This window comes from Narcine bancroftii, chromosome 12 (assembly GCF_036971445.1).
Source record: "Narcine bancroftii isolate sNarBan1 chromosome 12, sNarBan1.hap1, whole genome shotgun sequence".
Taxonomy (NCBI): Eukaryota; Metazoa; Chordata; class Chondrichthyes; order Torpediniformes; family Narcinidae; genus Narcine; species Narcine bancroftii.
Window position 1 is genome coordinate 98,470,499 of NC_091480.1, and position 15,129 is coordinate 98,485,627.

The 15,129-nt window shown below is 40.1% G+C and overlaps 1 protein-coding gene across 28 annotated transcripts in view; it reads left to right on the forward strand.

The window, feature by feature from the left end:
- The window catches only part of LOC138746747 (protein TANC2-like), a 502,350-nt gene that overhangs the window by 147,580 nt on the left and 339,641 nt on the right, over positions 1-15,129 (forward strand). For 14 of the 28 annotated variants that reach the window (XM_069905092.1, XM_069905112.1, XM_069905113.1 and 11 more), the window contains one exon: positions 14,135-14,258. The exons of the other annotated variants lie outside the window; for them this stretch is intronic. Coding sequence is in view for 1 of the 14 variants with exons in the window: in XM_069905115.1 (XP_069761216.1) it covers positions 14,243-14,258 (16 nt within the window). In the remaining 13 variants the exon portion in view is untranslated. The remainder of the gene's footprint in view (positions 1-14,134; positions 14,259-15,129) is intronic. 28 annotated transcript variants of the gene reach the window in all.

Here is a 15,129-nt window from a genome sequence, read left to right on the forward strand (position 1 = left end):
TGAGGCCCCAGCGAGGAGCTTGAAGATAAACCTACTGCAGATGGTGCCTGAAAAACTCAACAGGTTGAATAGGATCTGTGGAGGCAAAAGGTGCAAGTTGTCATTTTGGTCAAAGACCCTGCTGAGGTCTTCTGGTATTCTGTTTTTGACCATGCTTATTTGCTTCTTAACTCAGTTACTTGAGTGTTCTTCTTAATGGTTTCCCATCCATCATTCTACTAGGTCACTGACTTGTCTAAGCAATTCTCTCCCCCCCACCCCCCACCGTGAAACTCACCTACCCATCATTCCAATTTTTCTATTTTGGCCATCCTGACAGAATTACATTTTCCTGTTGGTTAGTATTTCTCTCTTGATTTTTTTTCTAATTTAAGTGTTTTGATTTTTTTTGTATTGATAAAATCACTGGAAACATTTAATTTGTTCATTATGTGAATTTCTTGAGGCAACTGAAGTACTGTGCTGAAGAATGAAAGGTGTGAATGCCAGAATTTTACATGATGCTGAGTTAATAGTCCTAATTGTGAAGTCTTGGAAAGCAACAAGCATGGGTTAAGTGCGTCTGCAGAGGAAGGAAGGAAATAAACCTGATGACCATTCACTTGGTGAAACATGGACAGACTTGGTGGTACATCTTGTGGATGAGATCATACAGTTTTGAGCATCATATTGAGAAAAGACATGTTGGCGTTGGAGAGGGCTCAGAGAAGATTTACTAGAATGATACCAGGAACAATAGAGTTAGTGTATGAGAAATGATTGTCGGCTCTTGGACTGTATTTGTTGGAGAACAGAAGGATGAGGCGGGTCCTTGTAGAGGCATTTCACATGCTGAAAGGCTTGGATAGAGTAGATGTGGTCTGGATTCTAGGACAAGAAAGCATAATTTCAGGATAAAAGGGCGTCCATTTAAGAGATGCAGAAAATTTTTCTTTAGTCAGAGGGTTGTGAGTCTGGTGTTTGGGTGTATTGAAGGCAGAGATTGACAGATACTTGATTAGTCAAGCCATCAAGGGTTATGGGGAGAAAGCCGGGGAGGGGGTGGATGGATCAGCTCATGATTAGAATGGTGGAGCGGACGCAATGGGCCAATTTCTGCTCCTATATTTTGTGATGAAATATTAACTAAGGCAGCAAATTCATGGCTTTGGAACGCTAAAACCAGCAATAAAACTAGTGATGTGGAAATTGTTCCATCTTTGGGTAGAGCTGATGCGAATTGGAAGATAGAGAATGATCAGTAGTTATTTGCCTCTTTGACCTCTTATGCATTTGATCTAATAATTAAGCAATTAATGAGCAGTTCTTCAGTGTGAGTGTGGTAATATCTTTCCCGACTGTTACTGAAGGGGTTAAGATGTGTGAAGGAAATGAGATATTTTGGCGTAAAGATATTAACTATCCCACTGCAGCTGCAAGGTTTTACGTAGACACCTGGTGGTGTTGAAAGCACTGTAGTCAATGCATAACGACTGCAGTAAATGGCTGGAGCTCCTGCTGCTTTGTTCCATTTGTTCTGCTTTTACACAAGCTCGTTGCCGCCTTTGTCTGCTACTGAAAATGCTGCAGTGGCTCCTTCAGTGGAATATGTGTAACCTTTGCTGTGAGGAAGACATAAAGGTGGGTGGCAATCGTATTCCTTCTGGGAAGTAGTTTGCAGTTAAGAGATTGCAGAGGGTTGGATCTTGGTATAGCATTGTCTTCAGTCATATTTTGTAGGTGTCTGATCACGGCAAGCAAAACCGAGGGAGCCGAGGAGGTAGGCTGGCTTTTTCTGAAAAGGTCAAAACTGGGGGGAAAAAGGAGAGAAAATGACCTCCTGTCTTTTATTGAAATTGCACAAAGTGAGAGCTATGGTAACGGTATTCACAGAAGGGCAGCAAGGAAGAGAGAAATGTAGATGACAGATTGTGTTGTACAAAGATCAGCAAGAAGTGCTGCAAATATTGATGTGTAGATTTAGACATTTATTATTGAAGGTACAGTGAAAGGAGCTTTAAAACAGGCATAAAAGGGTACCAGCCTGATGCTCTAGACCTGTAGATCAAATGCCATCAGTGCAGTATATGCAAAACTTGCTCCCATGATAAAATCTCCATTTGCTGCACGTGCCTTTTTCAAAGGCTTTTTGCCTAAATTAGACAATATGCTAATTAGACAGAATGGCAAATCTGTCTTGTATACGCTGGAAACAAAATGGTGGTTATGATTGCGGATTTCAGGCAGAGAGCTGAGTGTAATTAAGATTGTTTGGTGAGAAGGAAAATAATGAAGTTTATATCTCTAAGACGTAGGACCATACTGGCAGACAGCTGTAGTTTCATTGTAACTGCAGTGCGGGGCTGATTTGGTTTTCAGGAAAGAATAAAGAGAATACTTTTGTTATCTTATCCAGCAATATTGATTCATATATTTCAATAAGGTGTTTGCAGATTGAGAGGAGGGTCTGAAATGAGGGAAATGCCCATATTAGGTGCTGGAAAAATATGCTGGTGGCAAGTTCTGTGGATAACTGTTGCTTCACGTTGGGAAACATTTATCTGAGGTATTATAAAGCAAAACCAGTGTGTCACATTTTAAACAATCTTTTTTTACAGACTCGTTTAATCCTTCGTACATTTTGCAAGACTTTCTTTGTCTTGTCTTTCTAGTTAAGTACAGTGTTTGGATAATGAAAAGGGCTACAGAGAAGTCAGTTGGCAAGAGCCCATTTGTCATAGAACTAAATGAAAGAGAAAACAAGAGCACATTCCTGGAGAAGCTTAATTGTTGATTATGTATCCGAGCTGTCAAAGGTTCCAGATGTGCTGTACTCATGAATGAATTGTTCCCTTGTAAGGGTTGGAATGAGGCATCACTGATAGGATTTCTAAATTGGAGCAAGACACTATTTAAAAATTTGTAATGGAGTACTTTGGTTTGGTTTTATTTGGGGAGTAACTGGCAATAATTAGTTCTTTTTGGAGCAGTTCCTGTGACCAAAAGCAATTATAACTGAGAATCACTAATTTCTAGCAATGATCAAAAAAAGATGCAATACCATTTGAAGTTAACTTTCAGGTTAAAACTGAGGAATAATATTGTCTTGATCCAATTAAGTAGAAGAAATGTAATATTGCATTTAATTGTTAAGAACTGGATACTGTTTATCTGCCTAAAATATGCACATATTTTATTTTTGGAATCATTTGCTGGAGTTGATGCAGTTTGAATTTTGAGTAAGGGATGTTAAATTAGAATTTAAGGAATCACTGCATGGGATCAAAGATTAATTTCCAGCATTGGGCTTTGCTTAGAATTTGTGCTCACTCCATGATGATTTGTTGAAGATGAAGGGTTAAATGAACTGACATTTTTAATGAATATAGATTTGAAAAAATCTGCATTGGATGCTATTGTGTTCTTGTAGGAAATATTGTTATTTTAGCTACAGTTTCTTTCTCCGATTAACTTGCATTTTCTCTGGTGAATGAACAAAGTAGGCAATAACAATGTTAACATCAATTAATTTTTAGAATTCCTTTCTTCCAAAACGAATCTTCCTGAAACATTGTCATCTTGTACCTTTACGTGCCTTCTGCTCAGATGCAGTTCCATTCTGCAGTCATGATTGGAGTACCTTCGACGACTGCTATGATAACTGCCGCACTCTGCCCCTACTACGCGCCTCCTCCATTTCTGTCCTTCGTCATCATTCTGCTGCGTCTCCAAATGATAACATTCCATAGAGGTTTCAACATTTAACATTTTAACTGCCTTTGACTCAGTGACTCGTGTTCATTTATTACGTGAAAACAAACTTCTTGAGAAAAATATTGTACAAGTTGCAGAATTTATTGCTGGCTTTTCAGGAATTTAAGTGCCGAATTGCATTTTCTTGGTTCGGAAACAAAGTCTAACAGTGCTGCTTGCTAGAATAATTGTGTATAGAATGCTTTATCTTAATAGCGAATGTAAGCAAGAGGTCTCGAATAGTTTTGAATTTTTAACCACTCCCGGTTTTTGACAATCTCTCTTGGTCGATGGATTTGAAAGGTTGAAAATTTACACAGTAAAGATCAGGTTCATTGTTACCTTTTTATTTGCTCGAGAAGTTTACAGTCCATTGGGAAAACAGTTGGGGTGAGAATCATTGCAATGACTTTTTTCCTTTGGAGAACACCGGGGGACCCCTTCTGTGAAGACCACAACGAGGCATCTCCTTGAAAATTAAAGCAAAAAGGCAGAAGCTGGAAATTGAAAATTAAAACAATACATATTTCAAATACATAGAAGGTCAGGCTTCTTTTGTGGGAAGAGAAACAAAAGTTAACTTTTCAGGTCGTGAGAAGCTCTACTCAGCTCTCCAGGATTTTTGTGTCCCTCTTGCCTTGTATGGTCCTGGTGTTTTCTATGTCCTTTCTTGCCTTTGATAAGGTCTTGAATTTAAAAAACAATAAGGGTCCCTTTATAAATCTTTCCCTTTTCTCCTCTAACCTCTAGCTTTCGATTCCCCAACCTTGATTTAAAAAAAAATATATCTCTTTCTCTGTGCCTCTTCACAACACCACCCAGTAAGGAACTTGATTTATTTTGCTTCTCCACTTTTGTCCTCCGTGCAGAGCACTTCCTTATAGATTCGCTGTCAGGGTCAAGGGTAAATGTGTTCTCAACTTCAGTAAGATATTTGAATGTGGAACCAGATGGCTGAGGCTGCTGCTATGTGAAGATATTATGATACTAGAGGCGTTCTTCTCCTGGGTCTCTGAGCTTCTCCCGCATCCTCGCTGACAATTGGAATGGATTGGAGATTAAACCAGGCTCACCTGATTAAATTTCCTGAGCCATCTTGGAATATTCTACATCCAATGTTAATATTGTGATCCTTGAGTGAACTGGGTATATGTATTTAATTTTGAATGTAGACCAAGAGTGTTTTATGAGTTCCAGACACATGTTGGCATTTTTCCATAACTTGATGAAGGGCTCAAGCCCAAAACATTGGTTATGTATCTTTATCTTTGCTGTTCATGTAAAATACACTGACCTGCTGAGTTTTTATACAGCATTGCATTTTTATTCGAGAAATAATTAGTACTGTATTTCAAATGTTACCATCTCAGTGTATTTATGATTAATGACCCCCTTTTTTTTCCACCTTATTTGATTGGAATGCATTTCGACTTGTGTAGGAATGTTTGTGATCTGACATGGAGAATCCTAACTAGTAGTAAGATAAAATGTTTTGCATTCAATTTCAGATCAGTATTCATGCTTAGAATATACAACTGAAGACAGTATACTGGAATAAAGTCCAGACCATTGATCAGTTCGAACTCTATGAAATGATAAGCTATGTTTATTTATACAATTTGCCTCGCTGATTGGAAATCGGGTCAGAAAACTCTGGCTGATATCTTGCCACCACCGATCTGTGGACATGCAGAATGCCAACTCAGTGACATTTGGACCTACATAACAGCACAGTAACAGGTCCTTTTGGCCCACGAGTCTGTGGTGCCCAATTGTCCTACAACCCTGATATGTTTTTGAATGGTGGGAGGAAACCGGAGCCCCTGAGGAGAATCCACATGGACACGGGGAGAATGTACAGACTCCTTACTGACTGCAGTATTTGAACCCAGGCCCTGATTGCTACAACTGTAAGTGTTGTGCTAACTGTTGCCCACTGTCTATGGTTTTGTCTTTTTTTTTATGGCATTCCATCTGAGGTTCCTTCCACATTGATCCCCAGCCAGAGTTTTGTGCGCTTTTGATTATGCCGATGAATAAATATTGGCTTGAATTCCTAGAACTCCCTGCTTCTTTTTTTTGGTCTTATAAAGAATTGTCTCTATAATAGTATGAATTCTAACCTTTCTGTTGGGATTGTCCGTGTTTACCTGATAGAGGCATCAGTGATTTGAAGAATGGATCTTGCACTAATTTTTTGTTCTACATTCTATTTAATGCACTTATCCAAACCTGGGGTTCATGTAAGCTCTGTAAAACTCCACTCATCTGGTCGGTGCAAGCAGGAGCAAATCCTGCTTTTAAATAGCCTTTTGAAATGAGTTTGTACCTTGCAGGTCTGTTCCTAATGATTTGTCATTTGTCAATGTTTTCACATAAGTTTATCATCAATAAGACTTGAACAGCTGCCTCTGCTTAGTATGGGTCAACATAAGTGATCTCATGATAATGAGATCAATTGCAGCAAGCTTGATGATAATAACTTTGCCAGTGATGGGCAAGTTGAACACTGGCCTCAAGTTCAAAATGTGTTAGTTACGGAGCTGTGAATGAAGAAATGGGTGACTAATGTGCTGGTCAGTTTGCTCAGCATATTTTGACTTCCATTTGTCGCTGACTAGTGAGATTCATGCCCAATGTCTTCACTTAATATAATTTCCCAAAGTGGAGTTGGTAATCACTAATGCCTGCTGTGTCTTCAGCATAACTCCAATAGAAAATGGGAATGAGTTATAGGCCTTCTCTTGATGGTGGACGTGCTACTACTGGCAATATAGTGAAAGAACAGAGTTTGCCTGCAGGTTTAGTATAAGGGAGTATGAAACCAAACATTTATGCTGGGAACCATTTGTCTTGGTTGGTTTGTCTCATCCAGCTGATTTAATAGGTGCACTTTTTTGGGTACTGGAGTTTCTGTTCAGTTTGACTTTAGGGTGAAGAGCCACTGTGGGAGAGTAGTAATGGAAGGAAAGTTTTCTGCCTGGAGGTCGGTGACTAGTGGAGGTCCGCAAGGATCTGTTCTGGGACCTCTGTCTTTGTGATTTTTATAAATGACCTGGATGAAGTGGCAGAAGGATGGGTCAATAAGTTTGCGGATGAAGGTTGGAGGAGTTGTGGATGGGCTGAAGGTTGCCATAGGTTGCAAAAGGATATATAGACAGGATGCAGAGTTGGGAAGAAAAGTGGCAGATGGAGTTCAATCTGGATAAGTGGGAGGTGATGTATTTTGGAAGGACAAACCAGAAGGCTGAGTACAGGGTTAATGGTCGGTTTCTTAAGAGTGTGGAGGAACAGAGGAACCAAATCCAAACATTCCTCAAAGTTATCGCGCAGATTGATAGGATATTTAAGAAGGCCTATGGGATATTGGGTTTCATTAATAGGGGGATTGAGTCGAGAGATCATGTTGCACCTCTACAAATCTCTGGTGAGACCACATTTGGAGTGTTCAGTTCTGGTCACCTCTTTATAGGAAGAATGTGGAAGGTATGGAGAGGGTGCTGAGGAGATTTACTAGGATGTTGCCTGGATTGGAAAATAAGTCTTATGAGCCGAGGTTAGCAGAGCTGAGACTTTTATCTTTGGAGCATAGAAGGATGAGGAGAAACTTAATGGAGGTCTACAAGATTATGAGAGGAATAGATAGGGGGACAACCAGCACCTTTTCCCAGGACAGGTATAGCAAATAGAGGACATGTGTACAAAGTGAAGGGAGGGAAGTTTAGGGGTACATGAGGGGTAAGATTTTAGAGAGTTTGAGAGTCCAGAATGCCTTGCCAGGGATGGTGGTGGAGGCTGAAACATTAAGGGCATTTAAGAGACTTTTAGACAGGCACATGGATGGAAGAAAAATAGAGGGTTATGGGGTAGGGAGGGTTTAGTAAAGGAATATATGGGTTGGCACAACATCAAGGGCCAAAGAGTCTGTACTGTGCTGTAGTGTTCTGTGAAGGCCACTGAGGCAATAAACAAGGAAGCATTTCTTATCCACCTTGTTCATTAAAAATGTAAATGAAGAACTGAGGGGAAAACTGTTATTTGTCCATGAGATGGTTTTGAATCCTTTCTAAAGCAAGGCTCATAACGCAACCTTGATTGCCCTATACCTCACTCCCTGTAGGTCCATCTCCCCATTGTTGTGCGCATTTGGCCCTGGTAAAATTGGAACAACATGCAGTCACTCAGCATTAAATATTCATGTTGTGGATCTCTGACTTCAGATTTCATTTTGTCATTGCGTAGGACTGGAGCTATACGATGAATGATGTAAATGTGGACTGACCTTATCATCTCTAAATTTAAGAACCTGATTCAAGGTCTTGCATGTTGTGATCATAAATTAATCGCATTACGAAATCTATCCAATGAGTCTTTATTCAAAATTAAACAACTGGTAAAGAAGCTATTAAAAACCTATCTGCAGCCCTCCGCATGCCTGACGTTTGTATATTAAACTTCTCGGACTGGGATAGTTTCAGTGTCCCTCCAGCAGATTTTGTTTATCATCAGATTCTAACATCTGCAGTCTTCTTTGTATCTGGTTTGAGTGGAGGTAATTTCTGGATAGTGATCATTGACTTGAGGTGGTCACTGCATAATGGTTTGAAACAGCTAAGGATTTGCGATGAGCAGTGTGGATGGATGTCTAACATAGTATATTACCCATGCTGTTACACAAAATCTCTTGGTGCCTGCCACATTGACCACCGCCAGTGGGCTGATAACGCCTCAAACCGTGCATCTTGGCGCCTCACAGTTTGGCGGGCAGCAACCTCCTTTGAAGAAGACCGCAGAGCCCACCTCACTGACAAAAGGCAAAGGAGGAAAAACCCAACACCCAACCCCAACCAACCAATTTTCCCCTGCAACCGCTGCAATCGTGTCTGCCTGTCCCGCATCGGACTTGTCAGCCACAAACGAGCCTGCAGCTGACGTGGACTTTTTACCCCCTCCATAAATCTTCGTCCGCGAAGCCAAGCCAAAGAAAAAACTGATGTTGCAGTACAGTTTAAAAGTTTGACTTTAAAATAAAGTTAAGCCAGTAACTTGAAATGAGGTTAAGTGCAGTAAGATGTGCATTTGTCTTGATTTCAATTATTCAACATCAGATCATTCTTTTAGAGGAGCACAGGTACCTTGACCGCTTTAGAAGTGAATAGAGCCAATGTTCTGGAGACATTTCAAATTGATGAGAATGGAACATTATTATGAAGCTTAACATTTTGTGTCTGTGACTTGAATCTGGAATTTCTGGGTTGCAGATAAGCCAGTGATAACTCCGCTTTATAATGTGCTTTAGTTAGTACATGTAAGGGGAACGTCATTTAAAGTTTGCTGTGAAAGGGAGTCATGTGCATCTTTGTTGAAAGAAAATATGCTTGTGATGTGATTTGAATGCTTAAATCTCTTTTAACATAGTTAATCATGGATTGCTAAATATTGAACTCCAAAGGTTAATTTGTTCCTTTGATGTCGATTCCTTTTTGAGGGTTAAAAATTGAATATGCTTGTGTCACCCCATTCAGGCATTCTATTTCAGATGATCTCAGCATTGATTAATTTTAAGGTAAAATGTCTTTACATCATGTTCTTCCCTCCTGAATGACATTAAATATTGGCCGCCAATAATTGGGATTTTACTGGAAAGACTACCTTAACGACTTGCATCTGAGGCAGAGGGTCCACCCTCATTGATGGAACGGAGATGAAGAGGTTTAGAACCTTCATATTTCAAAAGGGCTCTCCTGGAGCCAGGAACTGTGAAGAAAGCACACACATGCCTCTACATTTTAAGGAGATTTGGTGTACTGCTGAATATTTTTATCAAACTTTGCATGTGCCCTGTGGATACTCGATTGACTGGTTGCATCCCAACCTGGCTTGGGAATTCGACTGATTTGGAATGAAGAAGGTAACAGACATAGTGAGGCCCATCATAGACTCCATTCATTGAAAACATCTATAGCCCCTTTCACACCGCTGATTAAATCTGAGTTAACCTGCCGATATCGCGGGTCAAACACGCGGTGTGAAATGACATAATCGGGCAGGGCAAGGAGATTTCAACCGTGCTTTGATACGTGGAGGGAGCAAGTGTCAGAGCCTGGCCAAGTTAACTCACCAATTGCCTTCAGGCAGTGTGAAATGACAACCAGTCCAACCAGGTATGATTAGTGACGTCAGCACCTGCCTGCAAACGTCACAGTGGCGGGAAATTTGTCGGTGGATGCTCTAGTTTTAAATTAGCATCCAAAGAAAGTCAGAATAAGCCTCCATTTACGTCTACGGCTACACAACTTGGCCTACCTATCTACCTCCTCCTCCTTTCTGATTCTCCCCACGTGCTTTGTGAAACAGTGGGCTTCTTCGGCCAGTGTTTCCAACACTGCACTGATAACTGTAGCTGACGAGACTTGCCTGGTTTATAATACAGCCACAGAGTTGCAGGGCCAGCGTTCAAAAATCATATCCGTTCTCCAATACTAACTGCACGATTAGACTTCTGGTGGGCATGTACTGTATCACTTGCAATGTCATCGCTGGAGGTGGGACCCCCCCCCCCCTTAAAATCCCGAGTTTCAGAATTACCTGCACATAATGGTGCAGTGTGAAAAGCTCCCAGAATCAGCTTGCCCTTCAAATTTTCCCTTTTCCAGGAAGGGTGGCATTATGTGAAATGTTGCCTCAAGAAGGCAGCCAACATCATAAAGGAGCCCCATCACCCCAGTCACAACCTCTTCTCATTGCAATCTTCAGGCATCGGTAAGTTCAAGAACAGTTTATTTCTATCAGCTGAGCCTCTCCTGTTGCACTAATCGTGTTTTTTTCAAGTTATTTTTGTAGTTTTTGTAGTTTTTATTTCAGAAAGTACCTGTTTGGTTGCAGCAAGCCAGAATTTCAGTGCATGTATACAACAAGCTCATTACCATCAGTAAAATGTGGGAATTGACCAACTTTAATTGGCATTCAATGTTGGTTTAAAAAAAATTAATTTGATTTTTTTAAATCAACAGCAATTTAAAAAAAATCATGATTTATTTAGTCTAGGTAAGAGTTTTTTCCTGATCCTTCCGTTGATTGATGTTCTCCCTGAAGATGCCACCAGAAGTGTCAATAAACGCAGGGAAAATTGATTAATGAAAATTTTCTTGCTGGTGATGATCCTAAAAATGTGAAAAGCAAATGGAAACTGGATCCTGAAACTGGCTGGTCCTCATCCTGCAATTTAAATTACTGACATTCCCAACTTCTTGGTTAGTCACAAGAATTGAATGTAGTTCATGTTCCGACGTCTTTGATTTATTAACCATAGATAATGGCATTTGCAAATCAAAATCCTGATACTGAAAAAACTCGACAGCTGCAGAGGATGGAAGTACAGTAGAATCCTCATTATCTGGAAATCAATCAACCGGGAAAAAGACCCCCAGCAACAGGGGTTCGAGTTTAAATGATCTAAGTTACGGGAATTATCTGATTAAAGTCAACTTTATATAATGAATTACTACAATAGTGAGTTTTTTCAAATTACTTTACATTTTGCACTGTCTTTTATTTGTTTAAACTGCATATTCTTCATGCAGGTGTATTAGTTTGGCATTGTAACAGTGTGACTCAAGCAACTGGAAAATTTGCCTATGTGGCATATGCATCGGTGCCAGATGATGGGGATTTTGATGGATTGAGACCAAATACATTAGTGACACATTCAAAGCAGATTATGCTGCTCTGAGTTGTATGTTACTGTTAATGGAAGTATGAAATGTTCCCGACAGGCCAGGCTATACTAATGGAGAGAAAAAATTACAGATGGATAATGACAAAAATGGCCAGTTCAGAAAGAAAGAGAAAGTTATCTAAACTTGCAAAATTTAATATCGACTTGAGAAGGCTGCAGTGATATGATGAGGTGTTATTTCTCAAATTTGCATTGAGTCTCATTGTAAAACAGTACAACAGGCCACAAATGGGTCGATCAGATTGGGGAGTAATCAGAAAGTGTTGATTCCTTATCTTTTTATTTGAAAAATGAAGTACAGGAAAGGGAGCTAGCAATTACTTCATGTAGTTGGTGTTCTTTTCACTTGTTCTTTGACCTGTGCAGTGAGCTTTCCAATTGAAACTGAAGGAAAAAGCAATGTGTTGGAAAACAGTTGAACACCATGTCAAAATGATAAATTGGTTGGGGGGGGGGAAACAAAAGGGATAGGGTCCAGCCAGTGATGAGGGTTAGACTTGTTATGGCCCCTCCTTCATGATACTTCTGTTTAGCAGGAAGTTTTGTCATTGTGCCAGACCTTGCTGTGAGAAATGCAATTGAGGTCGTGCCACATATGACTGGGGCTTAAGGACCACCTTGAGACTCCGTGCTTACTCCCCTGCTCTATTTCCTATGTATTCATTGTGTAATCAAGTGCAGCTCTGATACAATCTATAACTTTGCTGCCGACACCAGTTGTTGGCCGAATAACTGGAAACGATGAGTTAGAACACAGTAAGGAGATCGAGAATCGGATCAGGAGGTGCCGGAATGGCAATCTTGCTCTCTAAAAGTCAACGAGATCAAGGTTCTTGTGGATTTTAGGGAAATGAAGCCAGGTAACCACACCCTTGTTTTCATCGATGGGACGGTAGTGGAGAGTTGGTGCCTTCGAGTTCCACGTGTTGGCAAACCTCACCTAGAGCCAACACATCGAGACAAAGGTGAAGAAAGTACATGGACACTAGGAAGTACGAGGAGATTTGGCAAATCATACAATACTCATCAGTTTTCTACAGAGGTGGACATTCTAGTGACTGGCTACATCACACCTTGATTAAGTAGCCTGGAGTTTGAATGTCCAGGATGAGGAAAGCTGCAGAAAGTATGAGGAGATTTGGCAAATCATACAATACTCATCAGTTTTCTACAGAGGTGGACATTCTAGTGACTGGCTACATCACACCTTGATTAAGTAGCCTGGAGTTTGAATGTCCAGGATGAAGAAAGCTGCAGAAAGCAGAAACACGGCCAATTTCATCACTGTCTCAGATTTCTCATCCACTGAAGAGATCTCTGCCTTTAGAAGACCCCCAACTAAAGGACCCCCATTATCGTAGTCACAATCTCTTCTTGCTACAACCTTTGGGAAGAAGAAACAAGTTCAAGTTCAATGGTTATCAGGTTCTTGAACCTACCCCTTACTGCCCTAGCTGAAAACTACTCTGGGACCACAAAAAGAGGTCTGAACTCTTAAAATGCCACATTTCCTTTCTTGCACTAACTGTAAATATCTGTCACCTCTCTCTCTTTCTCTACAAGGGTAATTTAATATCATTGTAGCTTTTAACAGACTGTACCTGCAAGGCTGCACAAATAAGAGCTTTGTTGCATATGTACTTTGTACGTGTGTGTATGACAATAAACTTATTACTATCATATTTTTAAGAACAATTTTACCCTATATATGGAGAATGAAACTCATTAGTGAATTTGAAAATCCATGGGGACGTGTGCAACTTGGCAAAGAACAAATAATTTATGATAAGTTTTGGAGTTAAATGCTAACAACTTTCCAGGTGTTGTATACTATTCTTGTTTGGTTGAAGTTCTGCTCACTGTAATGTGGAGGGTTAAAGGGAGGGTGACCAGTAAATCCCAGCTCCAAGGAAATTAGCTTAAGGAGAGTTTTGCTGAATTGGTGCTTCATACTTGAGAGTTTCCCCTTCAGCATCTTTACAGGGATTCATAAGAAATGCAATGAATTCAAGAGTTGGGCCAGTTAAGTCCTCTTAGCAGGAGAAGACCCGTAACCTTTTTTGACATGGAGGGTTGTGTGGATGTATAGAACAAGCTGCTGGAGAGGTGGTTGAGACGGGTACTATGCAGTGTTTTGTATTGTATGGATAGGATGGGTGTAGAGCAGGAATGGGCAAACTCTTTTATATTTTAAAAAAAACCTCACTTTCCACCTTAAGTATGCTCTATGCCATAAGTGCTCTATGATTAGTAAGGAATATGTGAGTTAAAGGTGGGTATCAGATTTGTGTATGGAAATTGATCCATTTTGTGGGTCCCAATTATGTCGGGACAGTATGATTAACATGATTAATGAAAGGTATCGGCTGGTGCCACATAACTTCTTACATCAGCTTTACCTCACTCCACAAAAGTTACATAAATTGAAATTGGAAATATCAGACCAATGTTTTTGATGTGGTCAAGAAATACGTATTCAACCTGTTCATACCCTAAAGTGAGGCCTTTTTTGGGAAGATTTGGGTAATATCTTGGGGGAAAAAAAATCACTGGAACTCGATAACCCTCAGGTACCTGAATTATTTTTATTGGGAAATTTAGGAGACGTAAAACCTAAAATGAGGCTGTCGAAATATCAATTAAAATTTGTTTAACTCGTTTTAGCAGTGGCCAGGAAATGCATAGCAGTTACTTGGAAATCTGATTCCCAACGAGGTTTAGCCTGCTGGAAGATAGAAATGCATAATTGTGTTCCCCTGGAGAAGATCACCTATGACCTCAGAAACAGGTACGATGTATTTTCAAGAATATGGAATTCATACCCAAGGTACATTGGGGTAAATTTTAACTATTCCCCCTCCTGTCTCTCTCTTCCCTCCCCGCCCCCCCCCCCCCCCCCCCACCCCATGCTCGCAGTGCCGAGGACCCGAGAAATTTGTCCCTTGATGGGACTGGGTTAATCCAAGATGAGGCCAGACTTTTTCTTCTTCTTTCTAGGGGGAGAGGTGGGTGGGTTTTTCTTATTTTGTTCTTCTTGCTCTTTATTATCTTTCTATTTTTTTTCTCCCTTTAGTTCAACACAGACATTGAATTTGCATTTTTGTAGTATTATTTGTAATTCTTTCTTGAAATCACATGTTGACTTTTCTTTTTTCTCACTTTAATATTGACATGCAGATCGATCTTTGTTACTATTTTTATATTTTATGGATATCGATCTTTTACCTTTTGATTATTCTTAGTTTGATTGCATGTGATTGAAAATTCTCCAAATAAAATATTCAGAAAAGGTGGGATGTGGGTGGAAAGAAAGAAAGAGTTTGAAAGCCATTGTTTTAATTGTTCCTCATTGACTCGTTATATGGACGGTTTCATAACTCCAAAGGAAATGGGCCAATGACCATTTTCTTTAAGCAAAATATTTCAGTAACAATTGGATCTAGAGCAGTGGTTCTCAACCTTCCCTTCCCACCCACATATCACCTTAAGCAATTCCGTACCAATCACAAAGCATTTATGGCATTGGGATTGCTTAAGGTGCAATGTGAGTTTAAAACAAAATTGCCCACCCCTGGTGTGGCAGCATATGGACCAAATGCAGACAGGTGAGACATTTTGGTGGGTACGGGCAAGATGGGCCAAAGGGCCTATTTCCATGC